The sequence below is a fragment of the Trichoplusia ni genome, chromosome 1 (assembly GCF_003590095.1).
Source record: "Trichoplusia ni isolate ovarian cell line Hi5 chromosome 1, tn1, whole genome shotgun sequence".
Taxonomy (NCBI): Eukaryota; Metazoa; Arthropoda; class Insecta; order Lepidoptera; family Noctuidae; genus Trichoplusia; species Trichoplusia ni.
The window spans coordinates 2,076,991-2,094,957 of record NC_039478.1 but is presented as its reverse complement, the minus strand read 5'-3'; the positions used below and the strand labels follow the sequence as shown (position 1 = coordinate 2,094,957).

At 33.9% G+C, this 17,967-nt stretch overlaps 2 protein-coding genes across 3 annotated transcripts in view; one reads left to right on the top strand and one right to left on the bottom strand.

Moving 5' to 3' along the window:
• LOC113507132 (epidermal growth factor receptor) overlaps window positions 1–17,967 on the top strand; it is a 118,040-nt gene that overhangs the window by 71,359 nt on the left and 28,714 nt on the right. Inside the window, exons 1-22 of one of the 2 annotated variants that reach the window (XM_026890018.1) lie at window positions 11,537–11,543; window positions 12,247–12,321; window positions 12,650–12,715; window positions 13,229–13,270; window positions 13,660–13,722; window positions 14,068–14,127; window positions 14,703–14,735; window positions 14,843–14,872; window positions 15,145–15,177; window positions 15,272–15,298; window positions 15,387–15,434; window positions 15,521–15,691; window positions 16,516–16,551; window positions 16,638–16,676; window positions 16,782–16,814; window positions 16,950–16,982; window positions 17,065–17,115; window positions 17,221–17,253; window positions 17,418–17,450; window positions 17,566–17,616; window positions 17,724–17,768; window positions 17,859–17,891. The exons of the other annotated variant lie outside the window; for it this stretch is intronic. Of the exons in view, the coding sequence (XP_026745819.1) occupies window positions 14,705–14,735; window positions 14,843–14,872; window positions 15,145–15,177; window positions 15,272–15,298; window positions 15,387–15,434; window positions 15,521–15,691; window positions 16,516–16,551; window positions 16,638–16,676; window positions 16,782–16,814; window positions 16,950–16,982; window positions 17,065–17,115; window positions 17,221–17,253; window positions 17,418–17,450; window positions 17,566–17,616; window positions 17,724–17,768; window positions 17,859–17,891 (727 nt within the window). The 5' untranslated portion in view covers window positions 11,537–11,543; window positions 12,247–12,321; window positions 12,650–12,715; ... (2 more) ...; window positions 14,068–14,127; window positions 14,703–14,704. Of the gene's footprint in view, window positions 1–11,536; window positions 11,544–12,246; window positions 12,322–12,649; window positions 12,716–13,228; window positions 13,271–13,659; window positions 13,723–14,067; window positions 14,128–14,702; window positions 14,736–14,842; window positions 14,873–15,144; window positions 15,178–15,271; window positions 15,299–15,386; window positions 15,435–15,520; window positions 15,692–16,515; window positions 16,552–16,637; window positions 16,677–16,781; window positions 16,815–16,949; window positions 16,983–17,064; window positions 17,116–17,220; window positions 17,254–17,417; window positions 17,451–17,565; window positions 17,617–17,723; window positions 17,769–17,858; window positions 17,892–17,967 lie in introns of those variants that run through there. 2 annotated transcript variants of the gene reach the window in all.
• LOC113507333 lies at window positions 7,498–9,358 on the bottom strand. Its single transcript, XM_026890223.1, has one exon. The coding sequence runs from the start codon at window positions 8,812–8,814 to the stop codon at window positions 7,537–7,539; it is 1,278 nt and encodes a 425-aa protein (XP_026746024.1). The 5' UTR covers window positions 8,815–9,358; the 3' UTR covers window positions 7,498–7,536.

Sequence of the window (17,967 nt, the reverse complement as noted above, 5' to 3'; positions counted from 1 at the left end):
CGATTTTTTATTTCTTTTTTTAAAGGTCTGTATTGTGTCCGATCTTTCTATTCAAGTTTAAATATTCAGTGTTAAAGCATTGTACGTTCATTTTAAACATACAAATCTGTTGAACAACAAATCATTTATAATAATATCCAACCTTGCGCGGGTAACACACATAGGATGATTATAATATTTTCGTGTAACGCAAATATATTTTCGATTAAGGTAAATTGAGCCTTAAAGACTGGTCTATAAAATGCTATTTACTTTGAACATACTGTACAAATAATATGTATTTATTCTCCTTGAACTGATAAACGTTATGTTTCCTATTGATATCCCGAATATTCACGATTTATTTACAAAGACACCCTTGTTGATATGCGCTGTGATGAATGACCTTGTACCGATATATTACTAAGGTATCACATGAACTTGTCGGCCAAGTAGTTGAATAAAATATCCTGGTTAATGTTATTGAATTATTTCTAAGAACAAGCTCTGATAATCTACTTCTTATAAGGTTTGAATTAAAAAACAAATCTCGGCTTGGCAATTGTTTTCGTGGATGATAACAATATAATTATTATTAAACTTCATTAATAGCGTATGAGGAGCCAATATTTTTGCCAAGCTTTCACAATGCCATAAGAAATATATTGAAAATAGACACAATCGAAGCTACTCGTTTAAAAATGGAATACATAATTTGTAACCACTCTTCATAATTAACAATTATCATTAACTGCAAATGGACATTAAATTCTAAAGCTATTTATATTAGTGAGTAAAACACTAGTAAAACAAGTATAATACCTAATGCCATTATCTAAATGAAAATGGACTTGACTAACTAAACGAGTTATAAAACCAGTATAAAAAACTTGTCAAATTTTATGTTAGACCGATCATAGGCGACTCTACCTTACTACTATTAAATGGGACACGGGAAACTTTAAGGTCACAAACGACTCAAGCAAATATCATATTGACACAGAATATCTGTTTTTTCGAAGTGCGAACAAGTTTCCGACGCCTTGAAAGCTTTATTCAGCGTGTTATGCAACATACAAGAGACAAGTATTTTACACTTAATTAAAGTAAAGCCTTTTTGTTAATTGTCCACATTCATTATCAACCGCTTTGGAACAAAGCCTTTGACTCGAAACCTACATAGTCTATTGATTGGTACTTAATAAGTAATTACGGCCTTTAATAGATTGTTACGAGTGAGGCGTTAATGGTACGACTTGGTATTAAATTAACTTGTTAATGTCCAACCAATAATAGGACTTAAAAAAACCTTCCCACATAATGAAATTCTAAACTGTTTTTAAATTTGAATCAAAGGAAGTCCCGAATAAAATAAATTACCTTACATACATATTAAATCGTACGATCTGTGGCAGTATTCAAATTTCGAATGTTACGTCAGGGCCAAATTCGCGCCTAGACTAGGTTGTTGTTATTTTTTAATGTTTCATGTAGGCTGCGCCCACACTTACCTTCGCTTCGTAGTGTTAAAAAGAAACGTGGGCTAGTTGTAAATATCACAATACTTCCATCAACCGAATTGAACCTTATGTATACTTTTAATAAGGTTTATATTTACATCGGTATGTTAATAAAAAAAGAACTATAGTTTTAAATATGGCGACCCACGCACCCCCTCAAAACTTTTTATTTCGCAATAAACACGAAGGATAGCTACTTTCGCTTCGCTATTTGTGGAGATTTTTCAACATCTGGCAGGTTTTTAATTAAGTGAATTCTAGATGCAATTAACGAGAAGTAAGTTAACCGTGAGAGTTGATTGCGTAATTAAAACTTTCAGTCTGCCCACCGACAAGACTAGACGTTTGATCTTAATTTTCCTGGGATACCATCCTCATAAATGAATACAAAAATATTTGAACTTACATAAAAACAAATTACTTACCTGAAACATACAAATCCTTTTAAAAATCGATTAAAACTAAAACGGAAGAACTGAAATCGTGACTCGCTTTTCACGCGCGATAAAAGCAACATATTTATCGACTGCCTAAAGCGAATCAGAACAAATTTACCCAAGTACCAGGGCAACATGACGCCGAAGTGTAAAACAGCGTGTAGGTACCGCCTCCCGTTGAATCTGAGGGAATTTTAACGACCAGCCGAACAAGTAACGCAACTTAATACGTGTGCCTAAAGGTCTAAATGAGCCTCTCAACGGATTCATATCTTGTTAATTGGTACTCGTGACTTCGACGGAATACTTGCGCACTTTCGATTAAAGTTATGATGGACTTACTTTAATATAAATGTTCTTTTCAGTTATTTTTAATGAATAGCGGTTTTTATAAGGGCGAAATTGTGACTGGTATGCTTGCTTTTTAAATTAATAAACAAAACTTTTTAAACTCTTTCCAAATGTCTTAAAAGTGGCTGTTTGAGGCCGACTAAAAGTTGACTTTCAAATTTTCCTTTAAATATTTGTATGTGTACTTGTTGTAAATCTGATAACAATATTAGCCCCTGTTCTCGATAAAAGTAATGTCTATGTTATATTGTATATCATAAGAAATGTATTTTACGAAGTATATAATACTTAATAATGTAATGTTATAAAAATAATAAAATGTTTTTTTTTTGTCCACAGGTAAGCAACACCGCAGTCTACTAGAAATCGTTAGTTTCGAAGGACAGTGAGTGCTAGAGTTATTGTGACAAAAACAAACAACAACTGTCTATAATTCCATCATCATATAATAAGTTGGGTACTACGTGTGGGCAGCAGTCGGTTAACTTGCAACTTCTAATGAACACCCACTGATTATTAGATACATATCAGTAATCTTATGAGGCCGTACAAATCAATATTGACAAATAATGGATAGTTTGAAACAATAGCAAACTGAAGCTGAGTTGTTTGACAAATGAATATAGGAAATAGCAAAGAAATATGCTATTTATAAATCACACTAGTAACATGTTTCGTACGACCCTTATTAGTGTCAAATAATACACAATTAAACAAAATACACTAAACAATAACACACAGCGAACTCTACGTTTTTAAGTTTTTTCATCCTCCTCTTAAGTTTAAACACCAAATCCTTACGACGTCAAAAAATATATTTCTTTATCTTCGTCATCTCGCCTCAAACTTGCCTGAGTTTTATATAAAAATATCAGGTTTTCCGATGAATATCACTGATAAACTTCGACGAAGGCAAGATAATATCAAAACAAAATATTTTTAACGTGTCTGCTGAAATGGTCATATTTACTGTAGGACTCCGGTTAGATATGACATCTTGGACACGCACAAACATATTTTGCAACACCCATAGTTGCGGGGATACCGTCTAAGTTATTTAAAGATAAATAAACTTTTTACTTTACCACTTCTTATTTTTATATTTTTCTGCTGTGTCTGATTATAGAAAGCTTTCTTCAAAAATGCCTATTTATACGTACCTTTTTTTGGATGGGTGACCATTAAATGACTTCCTTCTTCCTTGGGTTGAGCGGAAGGGACTGTCAGATTTCCACAGACTAGAACCAACCCATGTTCCTACATTAGCACTCCGTGTACCGGGGCCACAGTAACCTCGGCAAGCGTCAGCCACAGCTCCCTACAGTGCTTGCTAACGCTCTACCTACCAAAGGTTTTCATTCAATACACCTTGAGACTGATATCATGTAAAGACCATCCTAATGTTCAAAACCAAAGGCTCTTTTCATTCAAATAAATATCACAAAGATACACATGCATCAAAGAAATCTGTCGAGTAACATGATATTTTGTTGTAAGACTCCTTCATCGATCTTTTTACAACCCAACGATATATTTCAATAGTTCCCATTAACAAAATACCTTTACAATCATCGTGAGACTTTTAAAATTATTTTAATTACGCACTATGTTATGTTCACTTGTCTAAATTATTTTAAAGGCAAATTACATTCCTTTGTCCATTAGTTAGCATAAGCTCTCGATAAACTAAAAGGCTCTAATGTTTTGTTCCCGACTTTTTAAAGGAGATTACAAATAAGAGTTGCCTCGCTTTTAGATAAACGTTAAGAGCCCCGAGACCTCACTCGTGTGACCATCAATGTTGTTTTTGAAAGAAATACCAGGTACTTTTTATTTTCTGTTGCATACCACGTTTCTTTTGGAAATTGAGCTTTATTTATAAACAGTTTTCATGCTTATACCTTCTTTTCACATTTTATTTTTTTTCAGTCATATCTTTTAAATCGTCATGCTTTTGGTATCAAAGAATTATTAGTAGCAAAACAATTTAAATATATCACAATATTATTATCGTCCAAATTATGGAGATGATTATAATAGCACTATTTACTCATTAACCCTACGCAATGTCTGCGTAGTATCGGTAAAAGTAGGAATATCCCTGTGGTTCAGTAAACATGGTCATCCTACACTTAGGACAGTAAAAAATGCAGAGTCCATCCAGTTGATTTACAACGTTCTTTTGCTCTCAGATTTCACGGTCGGCTCGTAAAGACATAGTACTCATAGTCAGAGCACAGGTAGATACTGCTTGCTTTCATACTGCATAGGTACTTACCTTATCATTACTTAAAATGTCAATCTACCTTACACTTTAAAGGTTATATTTTTTTATTCCATCTCCATAAGTAACGGCTGCGCAATTCAAATATTCGAAGAGAAACAAAACAGACCAGAGTCATTCGGTTTTAATATTTGCCTCTAATTTACATATTATTTATTACAGCAAGAAATCTTGATATAATACCAGTATCCTTTTAAAAGAACGAAGATTCAAAATTTAATTTAATATTTTTCCCTGTCATCGGATAAGATTTCCTAAACAAATTTATTATTTTCCCTGTTCCTTTGAAATATTATTAATATTGTTGAGATCGTGAGGTCTGTAGGTATAGTGTTTAGGTTTCAAATGATTCATGTTTAGGCCCGGTGTAGGTGTTCGTATCAATGGAATAACATAACATTAATGTAGGTAGAGTTTTTATTGCAAAATAAACAAATAAATTATGCGCCGAGACACTTAAAGTTGTTTTTTATGCATCGCTAATTGTTATTAAAATATCATTGTAAAATAAGCTTTTAGTATTTAGGTGCCCACTTATTTATCTCCTCATTTCGTGTGGTTCCGTCTCGTTTACTTATCGCGCATATGTAGTAGGGACATGAACATTAACGCGACATCAAAGCAGTCACGCGTATTCCAAATTTGAGGTATTTTAGTGAAACATTTAAGATGTCCTACCAAATGTCGGGTATCACCGCATACAAGATCATTTACAACCTGTTTACAAAATGGACTCGACTTTTTTAATGTTAAAGTGTTATCTCTTTTTAGAAGTTCCCTCTGACAATTTTAAAAGGCTCGTGTGTGACCGTTGTTTTTTTTTCTTATCCCTCTTTGGGACGTCGCCGCATGGTCACTCTTAATGGGGCATGTAAAATTATTAATAATTACCATTTATTTCCAGTTTTTGAGGTTTCATTGTTGGAATTATTCTTGTGTTTTTTCGCTGGTATGGAAGCTAAGTAGTTTTGCGTAAAAGTTGATATGAAATCAGATTAAAAATTACAAGCGGGCGGCGGCGGCGCCGAGCGGCAACCGACACGTCATTTTATTTTGATGTTCCAGCATCAGAGAGTCGTTATTATATGAGTGCTTTGATATCGGATAATCATTACGACTTTTTACGGTTTTCTTTGTAAATTGCGTATATATCAGCTCGTAAGTCCGCTGTTGAATAACAGCCTCCCGATCGGCCGTGACGGATTCGTCATAATCACCTCGCTAGGAAAATGAGTTGTTCGATGTTGGGTCTTTTTGTTCGTCTGTATTGCTAGTGCCTAATAATAGAAAGTAGTAAAGTAACTTACTATTAAACCTTACCTAATAGTCGTTTTATTTAACTTTTTTTTTCAACATTGCCAAAACACTAGCAACGTTAATATAATCGAACACTGGCCAAACAGTGTTCTTCAAAACTCGGGTATTTATACAGTGTGGGTATGTTTTGCGTGACCCTTAACATTTAACCTGTATTGTTAAAAGTGAATTTACATTTCCCTCTGTGCATAAACTAAAAGAGTTTACTGATATTTAAGTTGATGTTTCACCATGTTTTGTTTCACTTTTATTATTTTTCTTGTATTTATTATCTTCAAACATAGTGGCCGGATAGCCTAGTGATATTTCACGATATATGAAATGACGTATCCGAGTCCCGTGGCTAACCGAAACGAACTGTCAAAATGTCACTTCAATACATTTGACTACGTTTTCTATTAACGCTTGTGACTGTACACATGAAGGGATATTGGGATATTGACTAAAATCGTGCACGTTGGTCAATAATTTCCGAAATTAATTAGAGATATAATGCTGTACGTTCTATTAATACTATTTGCTAAGACTTCGGCCTTCGCTCTCCACACATCGGTACATTTCCTTCCCATATGAATCAGCGATCAAGACAAGTTTATCGCTTTTTTGTCTGTTAGAGCTAAGCGATAATTGCAACCGTTTCACGTGTGAACATGAATCGCTTTAAATGAGATCGAACCAATCGCTTGATTTATATACATCGCATGGCAATAACCTATCAATTCCGATAATATAATACAAACCCTTCAATGTAAACCGTACATTCCGTTTGCATATTTAAATTTATAGGTACTCATCCTTCTAAGCAATTTTACTCAAACGAGCACTGAGTTTTAATATGTAAAGTAAGGCGAAATCGACGCATTTACATTCACTGTTGCCAACTATTTGCTACAAATTTTTGAACGGTTTGAACGTTGGAATTATTCAAGTTTAAACATTTGCACGGTTTTAGGAAACCGATGTGATTCGAATATGCTATTCAAGTGTTTCTTGTGTTTTATGGCACATAAATTCCTTTCGATGCTACTTTTTATTGCAAGCGTTCTAACGTTTATATGTTCTAAGAAGATTATATAAAGTGAGGGACGCAACCTTAGCTTATTTAATTAAAAAAACTTTACTCAACAAATAAAGATTATAATAATATCATAAATTCATTAACTCACGAATTTTTCCAAGATTCCCGCTTTAATACAAGACGGCATATCAAAGGAGGATTTAAGCAAGAAGTTATTGTTAATTAGAATGCTACGTAATTCACAAAGGAGTACAAATAAGCGCTGCCGTGTGCTATACAACAGTGGTGTGCAAAAAACCTCAAGTAATAGTAGGCCAGTTTGAAATGTACGTTGTGATTGTACGAGAGCCTATTCGATACACACGAGCCTGGTCCGAACGGCCGGCACTTCGACATCGCGCGATAATTAGTTTTCGGCTGTCTAGCGGTCACGAATCCGAACATTCCAATGTACTGCCGACTCATCTAAAGGCTTATCTGTACGTATAAAGATGTTTTTGTATCGAATCTATACAGAAATCTGTTCGCGAGTATCGACTTCGGTAATGATTCTACGTTACATTTTACAAATGCGTTATAAGTAAGAAACGGTTAACGATAATGGTTTTTTTATTGTTTCCTTCAAAGTATTCATATAAGTCCGACGTCCACTGAAATTCTAATAGCGTTTACAATTCGCTTCTTGTGTTCTTCATTTTTAATTGGAGTTAATTCCCAAAGTACTTCTAGAGGTATGGAATCCAAGTCGGAATATAAGGTTTCGAATGATTCAAGCGTGTCGCACCGCTTGCTTGCCACCAATGGGAGCGATGTGATTGCAGCAAGGATGCCGAACTTCCCGTACTTCTTAAGTTCCTCCATTAACATATCAAAAGAAAAAGCCTCACTGGCATCAATACCCATGTCTCCTAAATAATACTTTAACGAAGAGTAGTAAAGAATCACAGCGTCGAGAAATTCCTCTTTGGTTTGACACACGTTACTGCACATTATTATAAAATACGCCAAATCAGTAACTGGTGAAGCACACCTCATTATTTGGAAGTCAATGACGACCGCTCTTTCCTTAGTGCAGAGGAAATTACAACACCAGGCGTCTCCATGGTTAAACACGGGGTGTTCACCGCGGCAGGATACCACTCGCATTAGCTCTCCATAAGCATCACCGTCCACCAACGAGAAATATTTCTGACAGTAGATACTTTCTGGACTTTCAAACTCTGAGAGAACACTCTTATTTATTTCAATAGCATTCTGAAAATATTTCGCGTACCAATTCCTTTTCTCTTCATTATAATAAAGCTCATTTAACTCCATGGCAATTTCTTCAAAAATATCTGGATTTTTAATTCTCAATGCAAATGATACAGCATGGAAGTGAGCCAGAGCCTTAAGTGTCAGGTTCATTTCGGAAATTGTTGGCAGTTCAGATATAGATACAAATCCAGCTTCTGCCAAGTCCGCCAGCAAAATATAGTCATCGCTGCCATCTGAATACTGTCCATAGCATAATGGAATAATGTCCTGAATGTTTTCTTTGGCGCCAGAAATCATCTGAGTTTTACGCAATATTGGAAGTATGGTCGAAAAAAAGTAAACTTCCCGTTTAGAGTACGTGTCGCAGGTAATGGATTTTCTTAAAAGAGGATCTCTAACGATACCTTTGATAATGAATGTCGCTGTATGAATCTTGCCATTTACTTGAATCCTGTATACTGCACTGATCAGGCCTTCGCCCGCTGGCGCCGCTCTTGAAATCGCAATACTTTGCACACTGTCATCACTATTCGTCCTCAACTTAAACGCTTTATCTATTACTTCTTCAGTCAAATACTTGGAGATAGTAGACAATGTTACCTGAACCATTGTAATATAATAAATGGTAAATAAACTCCGTTCTGCTTGCATTTAAACCATTCTTATATCAGATTCCTCAAACTTATCAGGACCTATCGTTGATTGTTTGCTTTTGTTAGATGCTAGATACATAAACCAACAAATATCTGATGATTCTTCTGATAAAGCAAATTATTCAAACATTAAGTAATAACCTTTCTGGTGTAGATAAGTTTGTTGAGTGTTTTGTTCAACAAATATTATCATTTCAAATACAGAAGGACAATATAGGCTACCGTAATATTCCACAGCGCAAATCGTTCATTTGGCCTCCGATTCCGAATGATACTTACCTCACATTAGCGCTACGTGTCTCGCTGTGTACCGCCTCCTCTACAGTCATATTCGTTGTTTAAGAGGCTTAATTTGGTGGTAGTGTATGATGTACGGCGGTGTGGCGGCTCGAGGCGGGCTCGTGACGAGGCGTGCAGACATCCGCACGAACGCCCGCCGGAGTCTCCGCTTGCTACCATTTCTCATCTAGATCTTTATTATGCTCTCTATGGACATCAGTAATGTTGGATGTTTGTTGCTAGGATACTTACCTATATAAAACAGTATGATCGGGAATTTTTGCCTCTTGGGAATTGATTGGCTTTAACAAATAACAATGAAGAAAATCATATCTTATTAAATTGGGCATTGAGTCTGCATTTCAAAAGTGATATTTAGAGGAAGATCGTTATATTTAGGGATTATTGTAGACCTTATCAAACGAATCTAAATTTTACCACATCATCTCTAATTTTTCTGAATGTGACTCATTGGTCATAGATAAGAATTATCAAGGTTAACTATTTTTAGATATCATCTTATTTAATAAGTATTGTTCGTTTCCAAATCTTGTTTTAAATATTTGAATGTTTGTCTCCTGTATTATTTAACTTTGTAGTCAAAATGAATTAAGAATAACATACAGTAGCAGTTAATGCTCTTACTAGTGCTGGGATCAAATTCTGACGTCACGAACTCCGAGGGGATATTCTCAATTACGGATCCTAGGATTTAATCTCTCAGGAATTTTAATAACATTTTTATAGCAAAACGGAATAGCGTATTAAACACTCGATATTCATAGCAAGAAATGAAAAAATGTGTAATTCGCGTTTAACTGTGAATCGAGGCTGGCTTTATCTCCTTTGGATTGCTAGTTATTCAGGATTTCCGTTGGTCTTCGACACCCATAATCAGAACCCTACAATACGTTTATGGAATGACATGACAATAACATTCTGCAATCAATAAAAAAATAACAAGAAAAAAGACGGCTTCGATAGCTTTTCTTATAACAGTCTAAAAAGGAGTCTATAAAAGCACAGGCGAAAGAACGTTCACGTTTTGAAGCAGAATATTAAAAAATATTATCGGCTGAAATTATCAATTTCGATACTTTCATTATAAAAGATGGTAATGATAAGGTGCTTTAATAAAGCATTAAAGCGAACCGCAAAAGCGCCCTGAGGCATCTGGTTATAATACTACGTTTCTACTAAGGGTTCTTACACACTAACCCGCGTCTGCGTCGGATTTACGGCATTTCCAGCATTCGTTTCGCATTGTCTGCGCTATAGAAACGTTCATCGATCACCTATGTACGCTTGATAAATGCCTGTCTGAAAAGGCTCTAAGACCTGACAGTGCCACCAAATATCCTACGGGCTTAAGATTTTCACGAATATTAATATAATATAATTTATTCAATTCAATCTTAGGTATATAACGATTGAAGCGTAGGAAGTGTCGTTATTGAAAGAAACAATTGTTTTGTTGTTTTTTTTATTTTCTTAGTGGAGTGTACACGTAGCTTAACTTCATGACTGCTTCAATATTATGGCATCGAAGTTCACTCGTATAGTTGTATAAAGCCTGCTGGCTGTAAAGAACTTGGTTATGATCAAATTAATGTTTTTAGTTTTTAGACTCTGTCTTATTTTTTTCCATATTAACTGAATGAACGCACAGATTTTAATCCAGGGATTTTGTTTACAACCTGACTGGTTCGTGGTTTTAAGCTTCTGTTTTTCATGTTTTTTTTTATCATAACAGCCTTACATACACGAACATGACAGTTATTTAAAACAAAACGAAACACAATGCACTCACTTTAAAAATAATTGGAGGTCTGACGGCGACTGCTCAAAGATGTGGAAACGAGACGTCGCTCTACGCCATGGATATCGCTATTTCACTTCCACAAGTACAATTCGCAATAAGAGATTATAGTATGCCCCCTGTTTCAATAGGATGGTAGGGTGTAGGGACTCAGTACATTTAATGTTCCGAGTCTTCGAGATAATATTCGAAGGCGAATCAAAAACTGGTTGCTAGCTCCACTTACTGTGATTACAGGAATGATGGAGTCGGCACTAAAAATAATTTGACATTAACCACTGTATAACGACGTATGTGTATCATAATATCGTGACTCTGAACGAAAGATCAAGAAGAATTGTGTGGTTGAGTTGTACTTAAGAATAAACAAATGTTTATCAATAAGGCCCATCAAATCGATACGTATTCATTAGAAATTAAGTTTGAATCGACGAAAAAGTAGAGTATTTTATTGCAAAATAAATTTCTAATATAAAAACATTATCTACATGACATGAATTTGAACATTTGTACGTGCGTTGAACTTGACTTTTTTTAATGCGATTCAATTTTCTTTCAAGCCGCTATTGGGATAACTTTTCTAGGCAACAACTCGGCAATTGCTACATTCACGGTTACCCATGAAAATGGTAAGTATTGTGCTAATTAATTTTATTATTAAAAAACATTACAACGGATTGATTAATAACTTTGTTACAAGCAGCCTCTGACTATAACACCGGTCTCGAAACCCCAACCCATGAAAATGGTAAGAATTGTTAGATATAACTAAAGTTTACGTCATTAAATTACTATATTTTAGCTTGATAGTATGTTATTAGATAGATATTTACATTTTGAAAAATATTTGTAAGTAAATATGATATTCCAAAAAATGTGTCAGACTGGTTGTCTGGGCCCCAATTCTGCTATTTACATGGCTAATGAATGATTGAAATTTGGCTTAAAATGACAATCTTCATATTCTCTTAAGATTTTTTCTACACAATAATTGTAAATTCGGTAAACTCAAGGTTAATACGATTACCTTCCAATTATTATATTCACAAACTGCTTAAGAGAATAGGAATAATTTCAAATTTAATCCAATTGCCATTCATTCATTAGCCATTGTAAATAGCAGAATCGGGGCCCTGGTTTTTTAGCTTCTGGCTAACTATATCGATTGTCAAAGAAGTGTTAATACCAGCCCCGAACCTCAATTGAACGTGCATGCCGAAATACGGATCGTATCAAGAGTAGCTTAACCTATGTTCTACCAACTTGTGTAGTTATTTGAGCGACAAGTTTACAGGCTTTAATTACAATTATACAAATTAATTTTTCATGCAGACAACACTGGTACTGGTACTGGTACTGCAAAAAATCCTTTTCTGAAAGGTAAATTCACAACTCCGAAACCAAATGGTAAGTATTATTACTAGTAATATTTACCTGAATAAATAACTTGATACTCTTTGTTAAGTACTAATTTTGATGGAAAACAGTTTTAAAACAAATAAAACCACAAATTTTTATTGTTCATATCTTAAGTCGTCTTATACTTAAGTTAGTCTTCACTTAAATAATAATAATTTTAAAAGATTAAATTATCCTTCTGATGAAGTGGCAATTTCTCACCTAAAAAGTAAAAGTTGAGTTAGTTCTCACTTAGAAAGATACAAAACGAACAAACATAATGAAATATTTTTGGTTTTGTCTAAATTTTATATTTAATCGTCATTGTTACACGCAGCCGTGGGACCAGATCCTTTGGCTATCGAAAAGGAAAATAAACCAACAACTCCTTATTCTGGCAAAGGTAAGCATTATTATAAATAATTTTACGTCACTTGCTAATGACGTAGGAAAATATATTAATAACTTTGTACGTTCTAAATGGGGTATTTGAGAAAAAATATATGTTAAGTCCGTCCGGAAACGAAATGAAAGGGATACAGTGGTTTAAACCTCGACTGACGTCACTTGCTAGTACACTTTTTACGTGTGTGTACATATCATCGTCTGTGATTACAGATACCGATGACCATGATTAGCAGTTTTATGAGAAATACTGAAAAAAGTAGAAAAATATCACGTAAAAGGCCCTTGAAATTGTGTCATATTTGCTACTTCAAGTACATAAAATTCAAGCAATGAGATTACTTTTTAACTGATTAATTTTGTGCAAGCATGAGAACTGACAAAACTGTCATGTCGAATGACCACTTGTCTTAAGCCATATTGAATAAGAAACAAATATTAACGTAGTTTTATAATTAAGTTATTTTTATACGAATTCAAACTGATTTAAAAATGCTTTTCGTGCACGCAGCTTCTGGACCATATGATTTCGTCAACGAAATAAAGACAAAAGGTAAGCATGATTATAAGTAATATTTATGTCTATAAATTAACTCGATAACAATTCGGGAAAAATGGTTTATAACAAAATAAAGTCGCACAAAGCACAACAGAAAATATACATACGTGGCATGAAAACTACGTGTTAGTAAATAAGATAATTTTAGATATTATTTATTTATTTCTAAATTCACATACATTTCATTATTTAACAAACTTTAACCGTTTTCGATTGATACCTCGAAAATAAAAAAATAATCTTCAACCCTAGCCAAGGGCGTAGTCCATGTAGTCCTATGCTGAATGATGTGAAGCGAGAAAACATATTTATTTCTTTCCTTCCTACAGTCTGATAAAAATCATTCTTTAAATTACACATAAAATTCTCATTCTTTCACGCAGCCTATGAAACAAAGCGTCGCAACAAAATAGGCACTGGAAAAACTGCTCCGAAATCTTCTACCGGTAAGCAAAATAATGAGTACGTCAAAAATCTCATTGTATAAAAAGAATAAGCGCTCTGAAATCAATTGAAGTTGCAAAATTAGTAATTAATTACACAAGCAACTTGACAGTTTCAAAATTAGTCCAGTAACATTATATACTAGTTAGTAAATTAGTATGTATTTTGTTCATTTCACGGGATCAAATTGCTGTTTTTCTGCAAGGAGAAAATAGCTGTCTTATCTCAAATGAGCGCGCATAGTTACATCTCTCTCGATCTCTACCTTTTGAATATTGGTGTAGTTTTTGAATTAAATAATAAGTCTTTAGACGCGTTATATCATATTCTGTCTTTGTTTAACGCAGCCTCTGGAATACCCCCCAAAGATGCACGTGACGGACTCAATTCTCAAAACCCTGATTCCGGTAAGCACTTATATGTAACTAGCTTTTCGCCCGCGGCTTCGCCCGCGTCGAGGTCGTATATATCGCGTTTTCAAGAGAACTCTTCAAAAGTCCGGGATAAAAACTATCCTATGTTCTTCCTCAAGGTCAACTTTATCTCTGTACCAAAATACTAGATGTTCATACTTGATAACATATTAAGAAATTTTGACTCAGTAACTTCAATAATTTGATAATAATCTTTAATATTGTGTGTCAAAAAACATACAAGTAACTTCAAATAAAAACTACTGAGCTAAACTTGATGAAATTGTGTTACAAAATGGTTATTTCACTTCGAATGAAAAAATAATCATTAAACAGATTCACCCAGACATAAGTTCTGAGGTAGGAAACATAAAGTTGAGAACATCTTCTCTTTGAAGTCAGTTAAAAAGCGACTAGATGACTCACACAATACTTAGGGGATAGACCGGAGAAAAAAGCAATCGAATAAATCGAATAAAAGCCTAAATTTGTAGAGCAGTCACGAAATATTTAGATAATAACAACAGAAAGAAAAGATACTAACATTCTTTCATCCTTCTTAAATTCAGGTATGGACATGGATAAAAAGAACAAGAAAATAGGTAAGATATATTCGGAAACATCTTTTTAAGTTTTCCACGCCATGATTTAGAAAATTACATTTTACAAATATTATTCTAATAATAATTCCATATTTTTTTACTTATAGCCGAGCGGCTCCGTTCGCGATTCAACTTGCGTACGTAATAAACTATTTTTTCAATACTTAGTTCCTATACAATGTGTAGACGATGATGTGTTTATTTTGTCTCTAAAATCTAGAAGTTCATTATTTTTTTATATTGTTACACGCAGCGCCAGATTTAAAGAATATTTTTGTAAATCTCAGTAAGTCTAGTGTTGCCATCTTGTTTACACTTGTATATACCTAAAACCTCTTTCCTCACTTAAAGTAAGTTTTGAAAATTATGTCGGATTTATCCAATTTAATCGTTTTTTTTTTACACGCAGTGAACATTCAGGAACAACTATGGGGCGCTAATGGTAAGTCTTTGTTATTCATTTTATTTATGAATAAATGAAATGTTTTTTTTTTACGATGAATATTAATATTTCCAATGTTTTGTGAAACACGCAGTCGTGGATCTAGAAGTTGGATACATGCGTAAGTTTTAGAATAAGCAGGAATTTCTATTAGTTTATTTAGTAACAAATTGTTATAAGGTTTCATTAATACAAATTTTCTTTATTAGATCCAGTGCCAATAAAACCGGTATTAAAACAAACTGCTCTCAAGACCGGTAAGAAATATGAAAAGTATTTAGTTCTTTTTAAAACAATGCAAATAAATGAAGAACTTCATAGTTAACATTTTTGTTACAAGCAGATAAGGGATCAGATAAAAAGGATAAAGTCAATTTTAACATGGCGCTGGCAGAGCTTCGTAAGTGGATATCCTTAATTAAGTTACTTAGCTATAAATACAAAATTGTATACATATTTAATTCTTTTTTTTTACCTACAGCCCCAGCCCAACAAATCGACTTTGGAGATTTTGGTAAGCAATGTGATTTTATAAAAAAGTTGGTAATATCTTGGAAACATATGATCAAAATCATCTCTATTACTACTCAATTCGTAGATCTTTAAAAAGCCAATAAAACTAAACAAAAAGAGAATCCCAAACCAAACTAATTAAAGTTTGAATATCAAACATGTAAAAAGTCAGACTACGTATCACCTGGGCCCGGATTCTGCTGGCAATTGGATTAAATTCGCAATACTCGTATTATTCTGACCATTTTTCTAACACAAGTATTGGAAATTCAGTACGTGGCGGAACATTCACCGTCAATTCAAGGAATTTCCAATTAATTGTGTTGGCAAAATGATTAAGAGAACAGAAATAGTTTCAAATTTAATCCAACTGCTATTCATTCATCGGCCGTTGTGAATAGCAGAATCGGGGCCCTGGTTGGTTAATAACTACTCCTTCATGGGATGTTTCTTATTTTGTTTCATGCAGCAAATGAGGATGACCTCATTCATGGCAGGACTGGTAAGAGTAGAATATGCGAAACGAGATTCTATGTCATTAGGGTGCAATTGTTTCGGAATCCTTTAGTTGTAATTTATGAATAAGCTTGCGAAGTAGTGCGATACACGATTTATATGATATTCTCACCTTCTCTGTTTTATATAGGCTCGGAAAACAATGTATAACTTCAAAGCCCCTGTAAGTGTTATAATGTAAACGCCCGCGGCATTGCAATAACCATTTAAAAGTCTTGTAAAAGACTTTGTGTTCATTGCTGGCGTTTCTCCTACAACTGTAGTTACTTTCAAAAGAAATAATTAATTTGAAATTATTTTTGTTTAAAGCCGCCCCTGGACAGGATGTGGCTTTCAAACAATATAGTAAGTTATGAGATTTTTTTTAAATATTGTTGAATTGTCTGAAATAGATTCAAAAAGGTTTCAATATCCTTTTCTTTTCTTACCAGGCGCCGAAAGAGGAGATAAAATATACTTGCCAGAAAAGAGTAAGTAGGAAATATAACGAACTTCTTTATCTATTCATGAAATAGTATTCATGCATTTGTCTAAAATACAGTATAAAATTGCTAAATGTACTTCTTTAAACCCAGGCAAGGACGTCGAAGAAAGTCCGGACTTCTCGAGTAAGACAAAAGTCTCAAATCAGTTTTTGCATAATACATTATTCTGTACTTTAGTTGCATGGTAGCTGTTTGCATGTTTTTTAAACAAAATCTTGATCTTAATGAAATGCTAACTCTGACATTTGTTCCTCACAGCTGACGAACAGGATCCAACTTCTAAGATTCAGAGTAAGGAGTCTTTTAAGCTACTCATAAAATAGATATACCAAAATACGTCGGTATTCATTCTTAATTATTTTTTTCAACGCAGAGTTTGACCAGGACTATGATTTCGAAGACGATTTCGATCTGGAGGGAATGCGTAAGTTATGTATAAGCAATTAATATTAGCTGTAACAAAACAAACAATAAATTTTCTCAACATTGCCAATTATATACCTGTTTTCTTTTGTTTCCTCTCACGCAGCCTCTGAAGGCGTAGGTGACCTCGACCACTCTAGTAAGTAGTGAACAAATGTATTATATTATATAACTTTATGTTTCTCCATATAAGAAGTGTTTTAGACACGACTCTCCCCTTCCAGACCCATGATATTCTAATTTAAGAGATAGTAATATACTTGCAATTAACGACAACAATTTTTTGCTTTTTTTTACAAGCAGCGTCTGATCCCAATGAGTTTTTGAAAAAACTCGGTAAGAGCAGCATTTAAAATAAATCGTTTTCTGTATCATAATCATATGTTATTTACTTCTTTGGTATGCTAATGTAACTTCTAAATTTAAACTAATCTTCATCGTTTTTAACTAGTTTTACTACAAGCGGAAATTGATAAGAAAGTAGTGGCTGCCAAGCAAAAAGGTTAGTTATACTATTGTGACTTTAAGCAAATAAATTCGAAAATTTAATAATAATAATATGTTGCTCAGTACGGTCGCGGCTAATTTTAAATCCTTTTTTACCTCTAGCCCACGGGAAGAGGAAGAAAGCTCGCAAAATCACTAAGAAATCGAGTAAGTTAAACCGTTAAAAATAATTAACTGAAACACTAATAATTTGAACATAGAACTTCATTATATTTCAAAATTACTTTTTATTACCAGCTGCTGTGGCAATTCCCAACTCTGACAAACAAAGTAAGTGGTACCATATGATGTAGCTGATATTCAGTTGTTCAACCTGGGCTCTGTACTTTATTTACGAAAGCTTTTA